Here is a 14,494-nt window from a genome sequence, read left to right as displayed (position 1 = left end):
AATTCTACCTTACAGGGAGTTCCCGAAGTGCATTTACCTGTGCCATCATCCACATTTTCCACTTCCATCACCTCAGTATTGATCCGACCTCGAAAAATGTACCGGTGTCCATCTGTGGATGCCTTGCTATTCTTCAGCCGTCTGAAACAAATGAAACCACAAAGCTTTTGTTCCTAAACTTAATGCAAGACAGTATATGTTAAAATTCTTTGAAAAACGTCTCCTATTGGTCAATATCATAAAAAAGTTGGGGGCAGTTGATTTTACTCAATCTTCGCATTCACAGTGGTGCTGGTGGGTTGCTGTGTGCAAGCTGGGAGGAGGGAGATTTTTGAAGCAGGATCTCATGTATCATAAGCAAACCTAAAATAAGCTATATAGTAGAGGATGACCTTGAACTTCTGATCCTCCTGCTACCCTTCGCAAATGCTAAGATGACAGATGTGTATGACCATAGTCTGTTTCTTGATACTGGAGATCTAACCCAGGCTTCCTGCTTGTTATAAAATTACTTTATCAATTACATCTCCATCCCCTTATTTATGAATTTAGACAGACAGACAGATAGATAGATAGACAGACAGACAGACAGACAGATAGAGCAAGCTTTAGGCTAAAGACTGTATAGCAGCTGTGATATAATTACACACATTTCCTCAACATAAGAGTTCAATGCTGTAAAACCCAACTGAGAGAGGCTGAAAGTCAGTGATTTTAATGCCACACTTGAGTTTGAGAACTCAAAAATCACATCCTTGATTCTCAATTTTAGGTAACTGAGAATTTCCAGTTTTTTTTCAAGACCTGGCAAGTAAACTCAATTAGTTCTTCTGATTCCTCTTCAGAGAAACTAGCCTGCTGGAGGCTCATAAGTCAAGCAATACTCAGCAGCAAGACTATGTTTCCTGAGGGCTGGAGATGACTCATCGTTAAGACAATCCGCTGATCTGGCTGAAGACCTGCTTTCCATTCCCAGGACCTACATGGCTCCTCACAACCTCTGTGATCCCAGCTTCAGACAATCTAGCACCCTCTTCTGGCTTCACCGGGCACTAGGCACACACACAGTGTACATACATGCACATAAAACACTTAGACACATAAAAAGAAACAGCTCTTTAAAAATAGGGGTTTATTTATTATTTCTATGATATGATCACGGTATAGCTGTTTAACAAGTTATTTAATACATTTGCAATACTTCTAAAAGTATAATTTACTTATAAAATAATCTACATTTTTAAACTGAAAAATACCTAACAAAGTAAGAACTCCACCCAGGTCTACAGATGAACTTGTAACAGAGAATTCCAGATACATATTAGGACAATCAAGCAAGGGAAAGTTGTTTTTCTCTTAAGAAGTAAAGAATCTCGAAAAATATTCAAAATTAAAAGTCACTCAAGTCAATCAACAGACTTTAATTGACATAGATTTTAATCTGACTCAACAACGGAAGTCTGGCTGGAATTTGATCCTTATCATCCTGTGCTAGAACAGTTAGCCAGGCCATGCCTGACCACTAATGCCTCCTCATCTCCTCTCCTCTAAGGCCTGACATTCCCTGAGGGAGCAGGAGGACATGGAAGCTGTCTCCATATTCCTCCCCTCCCATGCCTCCTTCCGTGGAAAACACAGCACAGCTGGCTTTTCTTTCCTAACCCCATCCGCAGTCAGCAGTCCTTCATGACGGCTAAAAATGACTAAAGAATTCATCTGACCAGAGAGCCTGTCATCCCTAACCATCACCACCCCACACTCCTCATGTTCACTTGGATAGCAATCTTTAAATGTACTCTGCTACGATTCCTTTATAAATCCCATTAATCAGAAATTCAGGCCAGGGAACCTAAGAAAATCTTAATAATAGAATGTCAGACATTCATATACATATTTGGTTCACATTATACATTTACTACAGCTATTTTCTAAACAATAAATATTCAATTGCGTAAAAGTTTCCCTGTGTTTAATTAAATTAATTTAACAATTATAATAAAAAATTCTATCATTTAATCATTTGTTTGTTTATATTATGTATATTAATATGTATAATTATGTTATGTATACAGGTGACTGTATGTTTTACAAGACAGAAAACAGGACCATGATATCATGAAAGAACATCTCTTGGAAACTGGTATCCTTTCAAACCTATCACATGTAAATGGCTTAATATAATTGAAGAGAGTTTTGGTCATAGATAAAATAATTGTGGCTACTTACACATACACTAACATAAAACACATGCATACACACACCCATAGTCCTATACATGCATACACATTCACAACACATACACACAACACAAACCCACATTCACACAAATATACAGATAACACACACACCTAGCCTAGACATACAAACACAACAAGTATAATCATATACATACACATTTACATAACACATTAACAAGCACAAACACACACAAATACACATTCTCTTATATATATACACAGAAAGACTACATACGAAATACACACAAAGGAATGATCCATCATTGGGTCCTATTTTTAAAGCTATTAATTTTCTTTATGTACCACCTTGAATTTTGAAAAGATTTTATATCTTACATGGTGACATTGATTTATAATATGTAAATCTAATAAGTAGCTAAAATTGGGACATCTTTAATCTCAAGAAAATGACCCTACATGAAAATTCAGACCAATTTTGTCCCATGTGATGGAACTGCACCTTTGTATGCATTCATTCCATCATTACTGTTGTCTATGCGTTTTACACTACCAGAACTAATGTACAGCAGCAAAAAGCAGCAAACCATGCTAAAGTCCAGTGATAGGAAAAGAAGTAACAAACTGTGATTAATTTAATAGGACAGAGTAAACCAATGGGATGCTGTGAAGCAGTTAATAAATGAATAAACTATTGCTGTATGGAACTGAATATACATTTAAGAAACTAATGACCAGAAAAGATAAATAGGAATATCTAAATATATTTTGACACTATCTCTGAAAGTTACCATGTAAAACTACACACAATCTTATTCATTGGCATTACATGCTATACCATAAATCATTTTTACCGTATTTTTTACTAACACTGATAGCATTAAAAGAATCCCAAGAGGAGATGGTTAATTTAACACATTGCTTTTCAAGGAAATCAGGACTGTGAGATGTGTGATCTAATGGGAGCTCACCGAGGCCAGCTGAACTGGGACTGATGGAGCATGGGATCAAACCGAACTCTCGGAAAGTGGCTGACAAGGAGGGCTGACTGAGAAGCCAAGGACAATGGCGCTGGGTTTTGATTCTACTGCATGTACTGGCTTTGTGAGAACCTAGTACGCTTGGATGCTCACCTTCCTAGAACTGGATGGAGGGGGGAGGACCTTGGACTTCCCACAGGGCAGGGAACCCTCACTGCTCTTTGGACTGGAGAGGGAGGGGGAGGGGGAATGGAGGGAGGGGGAGGGAAATGAGAAGAGGGGAGGAGATGAAAAAATATATTAATAATAATAATAATAAAAGAAATAAATTTAAAAAAAAGAAGGCAAGTGAAGAACTGAAATGAATACACTGAGTCCCTGGTTCTTGTGATTACAATATTATGGGACTTGAAGGAGGCTCAGGTTGCTCTGCTCTCAAAGTAGCTCTAGACCTCAAAGGCCTATGCTAAGGTGAAGCCTGTAAATGAACTTGGACGTTCCTGGTTAAAGGAACAGACAGTTCATGCGTAGGCTTCTCTAATTTTGGAGTAAAGAGGACATCCATCTAGTTGAGCGGTTCTCAGTCTTCCTAATGCTGCAACCCTATGATACAGTTCCTTATGTTGTGACCCCCAACCTAAAATTATTTTACTGCTACTTTCTAATTATAATTTTTCTGCTGCTGGGAATCATGGTGTAAATGTAATCTGACATGCAGGATATCTGATAAGTGACCCCCAAATAAGAGACCCACAGATTGAGAAACGACGATCTGCTTATCTCCATTGGTAGCCACTGTGCAGTCCACGCTGTGCATTCGTTAAGGAGATCTGCTGTACACACAGTGGGGTTTTACCCCAGTAAAACCTCTCAGTTGATTTCTACATGACTGTAAGACCACAGAACATTGGCAGTTTGCACACTGACATTCATTTTGCAAAAGCTCTGGATCTGAAGATCATATACATAAGCTTTCAGGTTACAATGACTAAAATGGAGACTCAAATGTCCAAACTGTTGGTGTTAATGAGCTCCGCATACAGGCATGGGACTGATGGCTCAAGTGTGACAGGGAAGGGAATCTGGGCCCAAAGTTCTCAATATGCCACCCTTATGGATTTTGAAAAAAAAAAAAAAAAAAGGTGAGAGGAGACTGGAAAGGGATCGAAAATAAAGCTGAGAGAAGGTGCGCTATGAGTGGTGAACAGGGAGATGGACAAACTGAGTCTCACATTGCTGAGACTCCAGCAGATATGGGAGCAAATGGCTCAGAAGCAGAATTAGGCCAGAGAGAAACACACCGGCATCCCCCACAGATAGGCCTCTCCTTGAGAGAGCTGAGGGGGAGGGAGCAAGGGGTGCACACCCAGGTCAGGACACATTGAGCAGGCAGAGAGAGAGCAGGCAAGGGAAGCTGGGGTGAAATGGGTTACAGGCAGGATGAGTTCTGGGATTCCTGCACGGATGGGGAGCCCGTGAGATGGAAGAAAGTATTTCCAAAGTGTGACTTGTTTTACAAGCTTACCTGTGTTTTCTTTTGCAGTACACCAACAGATTATCAAAAAGAAAAAACACCCGTTCTTGAATATTTCCAGAAGAAATTTTCATCAACACTCCCCACATCAGCATCTCTGTGCAGGTGTCGGTAATGTTGGATCCCTGGGTGAGGAAAAGAAAAGACATATTGTCTGATTACCTGATTACTATAGTCTTTGTAGTGCTGGGATCAAATGAAGCACAGCATAAAGCCAGGCAAGCACACTGTGCCACAACTGAAGCCCTGATGGGACATTTGTATGCAATTATTCACTTCTAAATTTCTCTTGTTCTTATTAATGTGCAATGTGCACACAGGACATCAAATGAGTTACACTGAATGGCATCTTCCTCCCATCAGTCCTCAGGTTGGTCTACAGAGAGACTCTGTGTCTACCTAAGACAACTGAATCTATAACAACAGACATGCCAAAACAGAAGCCAGGGGAGCCCAGGAGGCCCAAGCCCTACACAATGAACTATGGACAACTAAAAACTGCTGGGGTATAGGGGTGGGAGATAGTCTTCCCTAGTTAAGAGCACACTAATTGGCCATCCAATATCAAACATTCAGCCCTGAACACTCAGGTGTAACATGGGAAGAAAACACATACACACACGCACACACACACATACACACACACACACACACACACACACACACACACACACGGATGCAATAACCGCAATAAAAAAATAAGAAGTAGGCCATGAACTTCAAAGACAACAAGGAGGGGTCTATGAGAGGATTTGGAGCCAGGGAAGGGAAGGGGGCAATGACATAATTACACTATAATCACAAACATAAAGATTAAAAATGACTAAATTATTAGTGTGTATCAAGTTAAAGATCGACTCTAATTACAGAGAAGAGGGGGAAATAAATAAAAACAGAAAAATAGGTTGGAGGACAGCTTAGTGGGTGAGAGCTTCCTGCCCAGCACCCAAACCAGGTGGCTTTAACGCAGCTCCAGTTACAGGGGATCCAATGCCTCTGGCTAATTCCTAAGAAGCAGTTGCCTTGAGAGGAGAAGTACAGCCAGAGAGAAGCAGCCATCCCCAGGCCTCAACAGAAAATAGCTCTGTACACCACCACCGGACTCCGACAGGAGCTGTGTCTGTTCTCACTGCCTGCTAAGACTTCAGTCTGTTTGCTAGCCAGTCACTGGGTGCACGGAGTCAGATTTAAGAGACCACCTCAAGTTGTTGCGGAACAATAAGGAACACAAGCTTTCAGCAGATCTCTCTGTCTGGTCTCTGCAGCAAGAATATTTCAGCTTTAAATATATCTGGCGTCTTTTAAACTGAAAGCAAATCACTGGTTCTTGTGTGAATCAACGTTTCTATCTTGTGGTTTTGCAATTCAGTATTCAGAGCATTAACTGCAGTTTCATATTTCCACAATGATTACTAGTATAGGTCTTAGAGTCAACTAAAACAATAAAGTTAAATGAAAACTCAAATCTATAATAAGAAAATTCTAAATAGGAAATTAATGAAGAGAATGTGTTTTATGTTTACTTGATTATCCATATTACAAACATATGTAGTCTTAGGAGACCTCTTCTTTAAGCTTCTTTTCTTTCTGACAGTTTACATACATATGTAAACCTTTATACAGTTTGATCCACCACCATGTGTTCACTGAGCACAAATTACCATGAACATGAACATAGGTTTCAATCCTATAGCACGATTTCCAACTACTTACTTATAATTAGTAGTATCCTTATCTTAGGAACGACCAGAGTAAAATTATCATATAACAAAAGGATACTTATCAAGTTACTTATATAAGTTACCCTCAAAATAGTATGGAAAGGGCATTTTCTAGCAGAAATTTCACAAAAGGTACAGAATACATCCTCTTTAAACTACCCTTACTCTAACACACACCAGCCTAGTACAAAGGGTCACTGCCATGGTATCTGCCCTGGACTGTTAAATAAATATTCCAAGTAAGTAGTCCAATTTACATATTCAGACACTAGTAAATATTTCCACATGACATAAAGCCTAAAAATGTTTTACCTGACCTGTTGTTTATAAAATAATTAAAAGCATTTTATATAAAATTGACCTAACAACTGATTCAAAGTGTTCTACGGTAGCAAAGCCATCAGGTACATCAGATCTTCTTTCGGGAGCTACAGTAGTCTGCCTTTCAAACTGCTTTTTAACAGTCCTGAGTGTTCCTTCAGTAGTGCAGAATGTCACTTAGCTGGGTGAGCATTTTACCTTTATTTTCACAATTAAGGCCAATATTTAATTCTAAACACTTACTTACCTATTCCCTACAAAATAAGTATTTAGTTATTGAACAACTGTGAATAGATACTTTATCCAGAATAGAAACATAAAATTTAGAACATCTCTACATGTCTAGCAATATGCTAGACATTTTCTCCTGGCATAAGTTTCTACAAAGATGCACTTCCTGTAATATGAGACTATTAATTAGCTAATTGACTCCCACTGAAATTAGGCTATGTTATCAGTCCTCCCTTCTTTCTGTATGTCAATCACAAAAGATTAAAGAGAAACTATAAAATCTTGGAGTACATGAAAGAGGACAAACTCTTTAAAAACTCCCCCAAACACATGCAATGCCTTGGGCAAGATCCATCAGAGACAGGCCCACTCAAACTGAAGAAGCTGAGCAGCTTGGAGAGGTGGAGGCTTAGAACATGGATTCTTTCAGGATGCTGGAACTTCATGAACCCCCTGGATACTCTCACAGAGAGAAACCTCGTAAGAAGAGGGAGTCAAGTACAACATGAAAAACACCACAGAGTGGTTATCTAAATTTGCTAGAAAATATATATACCACACAAAAGATGCATGGGATTCATCCTTCTGGGTTTCACACTGCAACTTCAATAGTTTAATGTAAGACTAAATCAGATGAATAATATACTCATTTTACCAGGAACACGTTCCCAAGTTTCCCACATTTAGTGAGATTTTATGTGGATTCATTTTTCGTGTCCCTTTTCCAAAAATACTTATCCTCAAATAAGAGGAACTATTCATAACACAGTTCTACCCCCAGGTAGAAGATACTCTATTTATCAAGTTACCTAGAGGAGAAACAGAATGGTCTCACGGGCAGCTTCTGGAAGATTCAAACTCAAGAAGTAATAAGAGAATATAGCTTCAAGTCAATTGCAAACTAAATCAAATGTAACTAGCAACCAGATTCTAGCTTCAAGGACTGATTTCAAAACAGCCATGTAGAGCTGGGAACATGCCTGTAATATTAGGAGTCAAATCTGTGTGGTCATTAATCAACCCAGTTTACATAGCAATTTCCAAATCAGCCTGGACCACGGCATGAGATTATTTGTCAGAAGCAAAAACAGCAACAACAGCGAAATATAAAATTGTATTTCCCCATGTGAAAAGAAATCAAGAAATGTCACATTTCCCTTCTGTTTCTTTCCTTTTTAAAATATAACAACCTTCATTATTTGCCCCCAACCATTCCAAATTAATGGTTTCTTCTCTTACATTTTATTGGGATTTTCCCCACATTTGCAAGACTACTTCCAAATAAACCCGTCCAAACTACTTCCAAACAAACTTTAAGCTGAATTACTAAACAGTGACATGCTATTGATATTCTTTTATCAAAACACTTCAGTGTGAATCTAGAACCTAAAGCATAAACCACATAACTGAGCCACCGAAAGCAAGCTGGAACTCAGAATGAGTTCTAGGGAATGCAGTCGACACCTCTGATTAAGCTCCTCGTGAATTTCTTGTCCGAAGCATATTAACTGTTGACATATGAGTTCAGTAAGCCTGGTAGATTACTTGGAGATTCTCAGCTTATGGCTGCATCTCATTTACTCATTATCAAAATAGAGTAGGCACTGTCATTCTCTCGAAAACTAATATAACAAATGGCACTGAAAAGAGGTATAACGTCAAAGATGAACAAGCAAAACATGACATCTTCTTGGTCATAGTTACTGCATAAGTGCTGAGAAAACCCTAATTTCTTTAATGAACTTACAGACAAACAGCAGGTAGGAAGCAAAGCTACTTCTAAGAATCAGCTATATTTTTTCTTAGTTGCCAATTTGCAAACCTAAACTTCAGTTTATTGTTTTGAGAAAGTGGTCAAATTAAACTGTCCTAACTTATAAGTCGACATAAAGGGGGTAATAACTTTAGGAAACGTTCACACTCACAGCCACAGTCAGGGCTAACCCCCCAGAGGCTCGTGTCCTGAGACTTAGTATGACAATGTTGAGATGGTAGAGTCTTTAAGGACAGGAGAGTAGGGAATGTAATTAGGTCAGGACACTGACCTCACAAAATATGAAGGAGATCTAATGGGACCAGGTCAGTTCCTATGAGAATGAATTACCAACGGGGAGCCTGGTCCTTCCATGGCTGTTCTAGTGATAGTTACTACTACTGTTATGATGAAACATCACAACTCAAAGCAAGTTGGGAAGGAAAGGGTTTATTCAGCCTACACTTCCACATTGTCATTGATCATTGAAGGAAGTCAGGACAGGAACTCAAGCAAGGCAGAAACCTGGAGACAGGAGCTGATGCAGAGGCCACGGAGGGGTACTGCTTACCGGCTTGCTTGGGTCTGCTTTCTTATAGAACCCAGGACCACCAGTGGAGGGATGGAACCACCCACAATAGGCTGAGCCCTTTCCTACCAATCGTTCCAATGCCCTATCGGCTTGCCTGCTTACAACATGATCTTCTGGAGACATGCTCTCAGTTGAGGTTCCTTCCTCTCAGTGACTACAGCTTGCGTCATGCTGACAGAAAACTGGCTAGCACAATGGCTGAGATTCACATAACCTTAAGTAATTGTGATGTTTAATCTGCACTGTCAACTTGACTGGATTTGCAATCACACCTCTAGCATGTCTGTGAAGGCATTTCCTGAAGTGTAACTGAGGATGAAAGACACATCTGGACTGTGAGAGCAGCACCTCATGGGCTGAGGTCTTGGGCTACATGAAAGGGGGAGCACAGCTAAGCACCAGCGGATGCATCTCTGTCTGCATCCTAACTGAGGACACAATGTGACCGTCATCTGAGTGTCCTGCCACTATGCCCTCCATGTCATGATACCCTTGCTTCAAGTTGCTTTCACCAAGCACTAAGTATCTAACAGAGCAATATAGCAGCCATCACTAGCTGAGTTCATATATTATGAAAATAGGAAATTCTTAAGGATAAAATCTGATGAAAACTTCAGAATACTGTTTTTTCTCATATTTGCAGAGTTTTTGTAGTATTCAAAGCTTGCTCTCTCACACCCATGGGACCCTTGAAATCACCCACACTATCTACAACTGAAGCCTGATGTATTGCCCCAGGGGAAAAAATAACTCCTCAAAAGCTATACTTTTCTTTCCTCATTGTTTCATATGATTTGAGAACAAGAAATTTCAACTATTTATGTAGAGTCTACCTACATACCATTATAAATGATCATTTATTATCACAAAGTTCTAGGTGGGCAAATTATTTGTGAGAATTTATTATAAAACCCAAACCTTTTGCAAGGCAATGATGGTGATGTCTTTAGTCCCAGCACTTAGTAGGCAGAGGCAGAGGCAGAGGCAGAGGCAGAGGCAGAAGCAGAGGCAGAGGCAGAGGCAGAGGCAGGTGAATCTCTGAGTTGGAACCATCCTCATCTACAGAGCAAGTACCAGGATAGTCGGGGCTATATAGAGAAACCCTGTCTCAAAAAAACAAAAACTAATAAACAAAAACAAAACATTTCTTTGATTGATGAGACAGTGTGACCCTGGATAAGTGAATGAGAAGAATTTCCACCCAAAGTTGGAAATAGTGCAAATCTACCCCTTGTGAGACATAGGTGTTATTCAGGGCAGAAATGCTATGTCCTTGAGGGGTTCAGGAAAGACCTGTAAGAGTTTCACAAGTAGCTCATTCTTAGCATTGACCTCAAGTTTCTAGCTACAAAAACCCTACAAGGGACTCTGCCACCTTTGAGTGCCATCCTTCCACCTACAACAGAACTTGGACCGTCCTAACTGCATAGGAGTCTCAACATTTATCGGCAACTACTGCCCACAATCTGAAGTACCTCTTTAAATTATTCCTGTTCTCTCAGGGCAGAGTTAACCCTGGGCTTCTACAGAGCACTCTTAGAAGAGTAACAAACCCTAGTCCCCTTTTATAAAGAATTAATAGCTCACCTCATAATTATTATAGGCTGGGGTACATAGCTAGACCTTATCAGAAGTTAGCAAGCAAGTGGTTCAATATCTCTCTCTCTCTCTCTCTCTCTCTCTCTCTCTCTCTCTCTCTCTCTCTCTCTCTCTCTTTCAGGATTCAAAGTCCTGAACTCTCAATTCTATGGCTGTATCTCATTTACTGATTATCAAAATCTTCTCAAAAAGACAGGGCTCAGCACTCTGTTTGGAACTAGCCAATCTTATCAAATGCTCTGCCTCTGACACAGGTGAGTTCTTGCTGGTTCCCAGCATGCTTAGCAGAACTGAAGAAGCTCCACTAACTTCCTCAGCTTCAAGACTCTGTTTTTAGTATTGTAAAACTCAAGGCTGGCAGCCAGCTTTCTGCAACTATAACAGATACCTAAAATAAATCAGTGGATTGAAAGGGAGAAGTTTGTTTCTAGTTTTACATATTCCAAAATTGCCTTTGCCACGTGGCCACATTGCTTTGGTCTACGGTGAAACTGAACATCATGGTGGAAGTGTGTATAGAGATGGTTGCTTACCTCATGGAGGAAAAGAAGTAAAAGGGAGAAACGGGAAGGCCCCAGCACCTCAACGTTCCCTTTAAAGGTATCCTTCCCAGGCCTCACCTGAAAGTACTACCACCACCCACTGGGGAACCAGCCTTCAACATGCATTTGGGGACATTCAGGTCACAAATTATAGCAACTGACCTAATTGACAGACGTCCCTCTGCTGCGAGCTACGTGCAAAATAACACAACCCAAGGCTGTGCAAAACAACAACGGTGTTTAAACAAATCCTTTTTTTCTGTAGTAGGTTTAATTTTTTTTTTTTTAGGTTGCACACTAGAAGGAAATGAAATGACAGCAGCAGATTCCACAGTTCTGAAAAGAGTCTCTGAAGTTCTTGTTGTAGCAAAAGGCCTTGCAAATTATACAGACAAACCCTGCAAGTTTAAGAGAGTTGGTTTTTCTTCCAGCATTTGACTGACAACAAAGTTGAAAAAACAAACTTGGCTCTATGTTTCTCAGCCCAGCAGGACAACCGCCCTGCAGGAAAGGAATTATCATCATGAATCAACTGTAAAACACACAGCCATTCTCCCTGATTGAAAAAGGCTGCAGGAAGGTCATCCTGAACACTCCCAATGGAAGAATACAGACATGGGGGAAGTTAAGTCACACCCCAGTTCGCACTTTCAATGATTCGTGGCGGGGGTAACCAAATAGGAGGATTGTCCCAGGTCAATGTTGACCATTTCTTTGTATATCTGGCTGAATATAATTTTAGGTCTAAATAAAAACTAACAAATTGAAGATAAAGTTAGTTAATGACAACTCCCCAAGGATAAAAGTACTCTCTGGATTTATGTGAGTTGTACTTGGCTGTATATTTTCATTGCTGTTTATATTTTTTCAATATCCTAATTGCTCACTTTATCATAGTAAAAAAGAGTTTGCTAGCCCAAAGTTCATACTCATTTAAGTTACGGTTATTTCAAACTAGAATTTTAGCTTATTTTTATAGCAGAAGTGCAGGATTTCATTCCTGTGGAGTAACTGAGACTCAACATCACCAGTCACCATAGCTAGAACATCTGAATCTCAACCAGGATTTTCATTTGCTTTTTTAGCTTAAAAAATAAAATAAATAGAAAAAATTTTTTTAATGACTCATAAAACTCAACTTTTCATTTTGACTGGACAAATATGACCAAGTCATAGAGATTTCCTTTGGCTTAGAAATAAAGAAGTCAATGCACAGAGTGATTAGGTAGGCTCAAAATGAAATTCAACATCAAGTCTCCAATTTAGGAGTCTAAAAAAGGTATCACAGCGCATGCAGTCCTTTACTTTCCCAAGCATTCAGGTTCTGTACTTGTTGATTAAAACCAGGACAGGAAAAAAAAAAGAACTGTGCTATCCCCAAATTCTGAAGAGCCAAAGCCTGGGGGCACACAGTATTTATTGGTTCCATCACAAATTTCTCAGGTCAAGATGACTTCCACCTTACACATGTGTGAAGGTAATAAGAAAAGCACTTTCAGGGCGGACTGTGGTCCTTGGCTGCCGGGAGATGACCACGTGTGGCTTCCCTCCATTGACAGGAAGCCCCGCATATGACTCCACAGCTACACGAAGCTGAGAAGATGAGCAAAGAACACGTACCTCCCAGCCTTCAATGTGTGATTGCCACTCTTCTAGAGCTTCCAGTTTCTCCATCTGTCTCTTGGCCTCGTTTATGTTGGAACAGACAGCTTTCATGGCTTGGAGGGCTTCCATCAGTGCTGCGTAGTCACCGTGTTTCCGTGGAGTCCGCTTCAGTAATTCCTGTTTATACACAGAAAGCAAACCACCCTTTGATCTCCAGCTCTGTGGTACGCTAGGTTCAGACTGACCAGGAAATGCAAGCTACAAAGACGGTGACAGCCACGCTGCTAAGTGACATCACCAGCTAACTCCACTAAGATAGCGATCAAAGGCAAAAGGTCAAATCAATGAGTAAGCGTTATTTAATGCTCATTTTTGTAGTCATTGAGATTTTTCCTCAAACTTAACTGCAGTTAAGAACCTGTACAAGGTTTCTTCTCTCTTGCAAATCACCAAATATCTCACCTGAACCATATCAAAGTTTTTATAAATCTGACTTTTGTTCTAACAGATGCATATCAGTATACGTTAATTTCCTTTTCTTAAAAGTCTTTGCCAGATCTTCACATAAATAAGCACCACAGTTTCAAAACTGAATCAAATTGATATTTCTAATATCTTTTGGAAAACTATAACAGTATGCCATGAATAAAGCAACAGTTGTATATGTTTTCTACTCTAGTAAAAAGCATTAATTGATCAGTTTCACACCATCCCATCATTAGGGGAGCAGGATATGTCACCTCCATCAGTTGCTCTTGTTCCTTCTGCTTTTGATATTTGAAACGAAAAGAAAAACATAAATAAAAGTTCTATCCCCAAAGCAGAAACTAAGAATTAAATAAGGAAGCTTCTTTTCATTACAAATATCAAAAGCAGAATAATCTGTAATATTTTAAATATATTAAATGGTCCTCATAGCTGTTCTTTAGACACACAAAGTTAAACATCTTCACCCACTGTCTAGACAGATGTGACCACACTGTTTTTTAATTAGTCATTTGTTTCTTTATGGCAGTTGTCATCATCAAGGCACTAACACAATTACAGAAACCCTGAGGCGTAATTTCAGATTTTTTTTTTTTATTTATCGACATGCAGTGGGAAGGCAGGCAGTTCTTAGCTGTTTCACTGTTGAATACTTCGAAATAAACTTTGACCTTGTGTTTGCTACACATCACACTATTCCCAAGATGAAGTTGGAATTTTAATTCTGGACCCCAAATCCCTAAGAAAGACCTGCAACCTCGAAGTAAATTCTCAGAAACAAGATTTTTTAAAATTATACGAAATGTGGACCTCAAACTTCAGGACAAGATGTGGGTCCCTGGAATGGTACCCAACACTAATCTGAGGACTTGAGGCATGAATTGGATAAATGTGAAATGAACAAAAAACAATGACTTTACTGGTCACTCACTCTC

At 39.5% G+C, this 14,494-nt stretch overlaps 1 protein-coding gene across 1 annotated transcript in view; it reads right to left on the bottom strand.

Moving 5' to 3' along the window:
* The window catches only part of Prex2 (phosphatidylinositol-3,4,5-trisphosphate dependent Rac exchange factor 2), a 280,846-nt gene that overhangs the window by 177,509 nt on the left and 88,843 nt on the right, over positions 1-14,494 (bottom strand). The window contains exons 6-8 of the mRNA XM_048420638.3: positions 13,089-13,250; positions 4,701-4,834; positions 38-141 (exon numbers count right to left, since the gene is read on the bottom strand). Coding sequence (XP_048276595.3) covers positions 38-141; positions 4,701-4,834; positions 13,089-13,250 — 400 coding nt within the window. The remainder of the gene's footprint in view (positions 1-37; positions 142-4,700; positions 4,835-13,088; positions 13,251-14,494) is intronic.

This window comes from Myodes glareolus, chromosome 16, assembly GCF_982192425.1.
Source record: "Myodes glareolus chromosome 16, mMyoGla1.1, whole genome shotgun sequence".
Taxonomy (NCBI): Eukaryota; Metazoa; Chordata; class Mammalia; order Rodentia; family Cricetidae; genus Myodes; species Myodes glareolus.
This window is presented reverse-complemented; position numbering and strand designations above follow the sequence as displayed.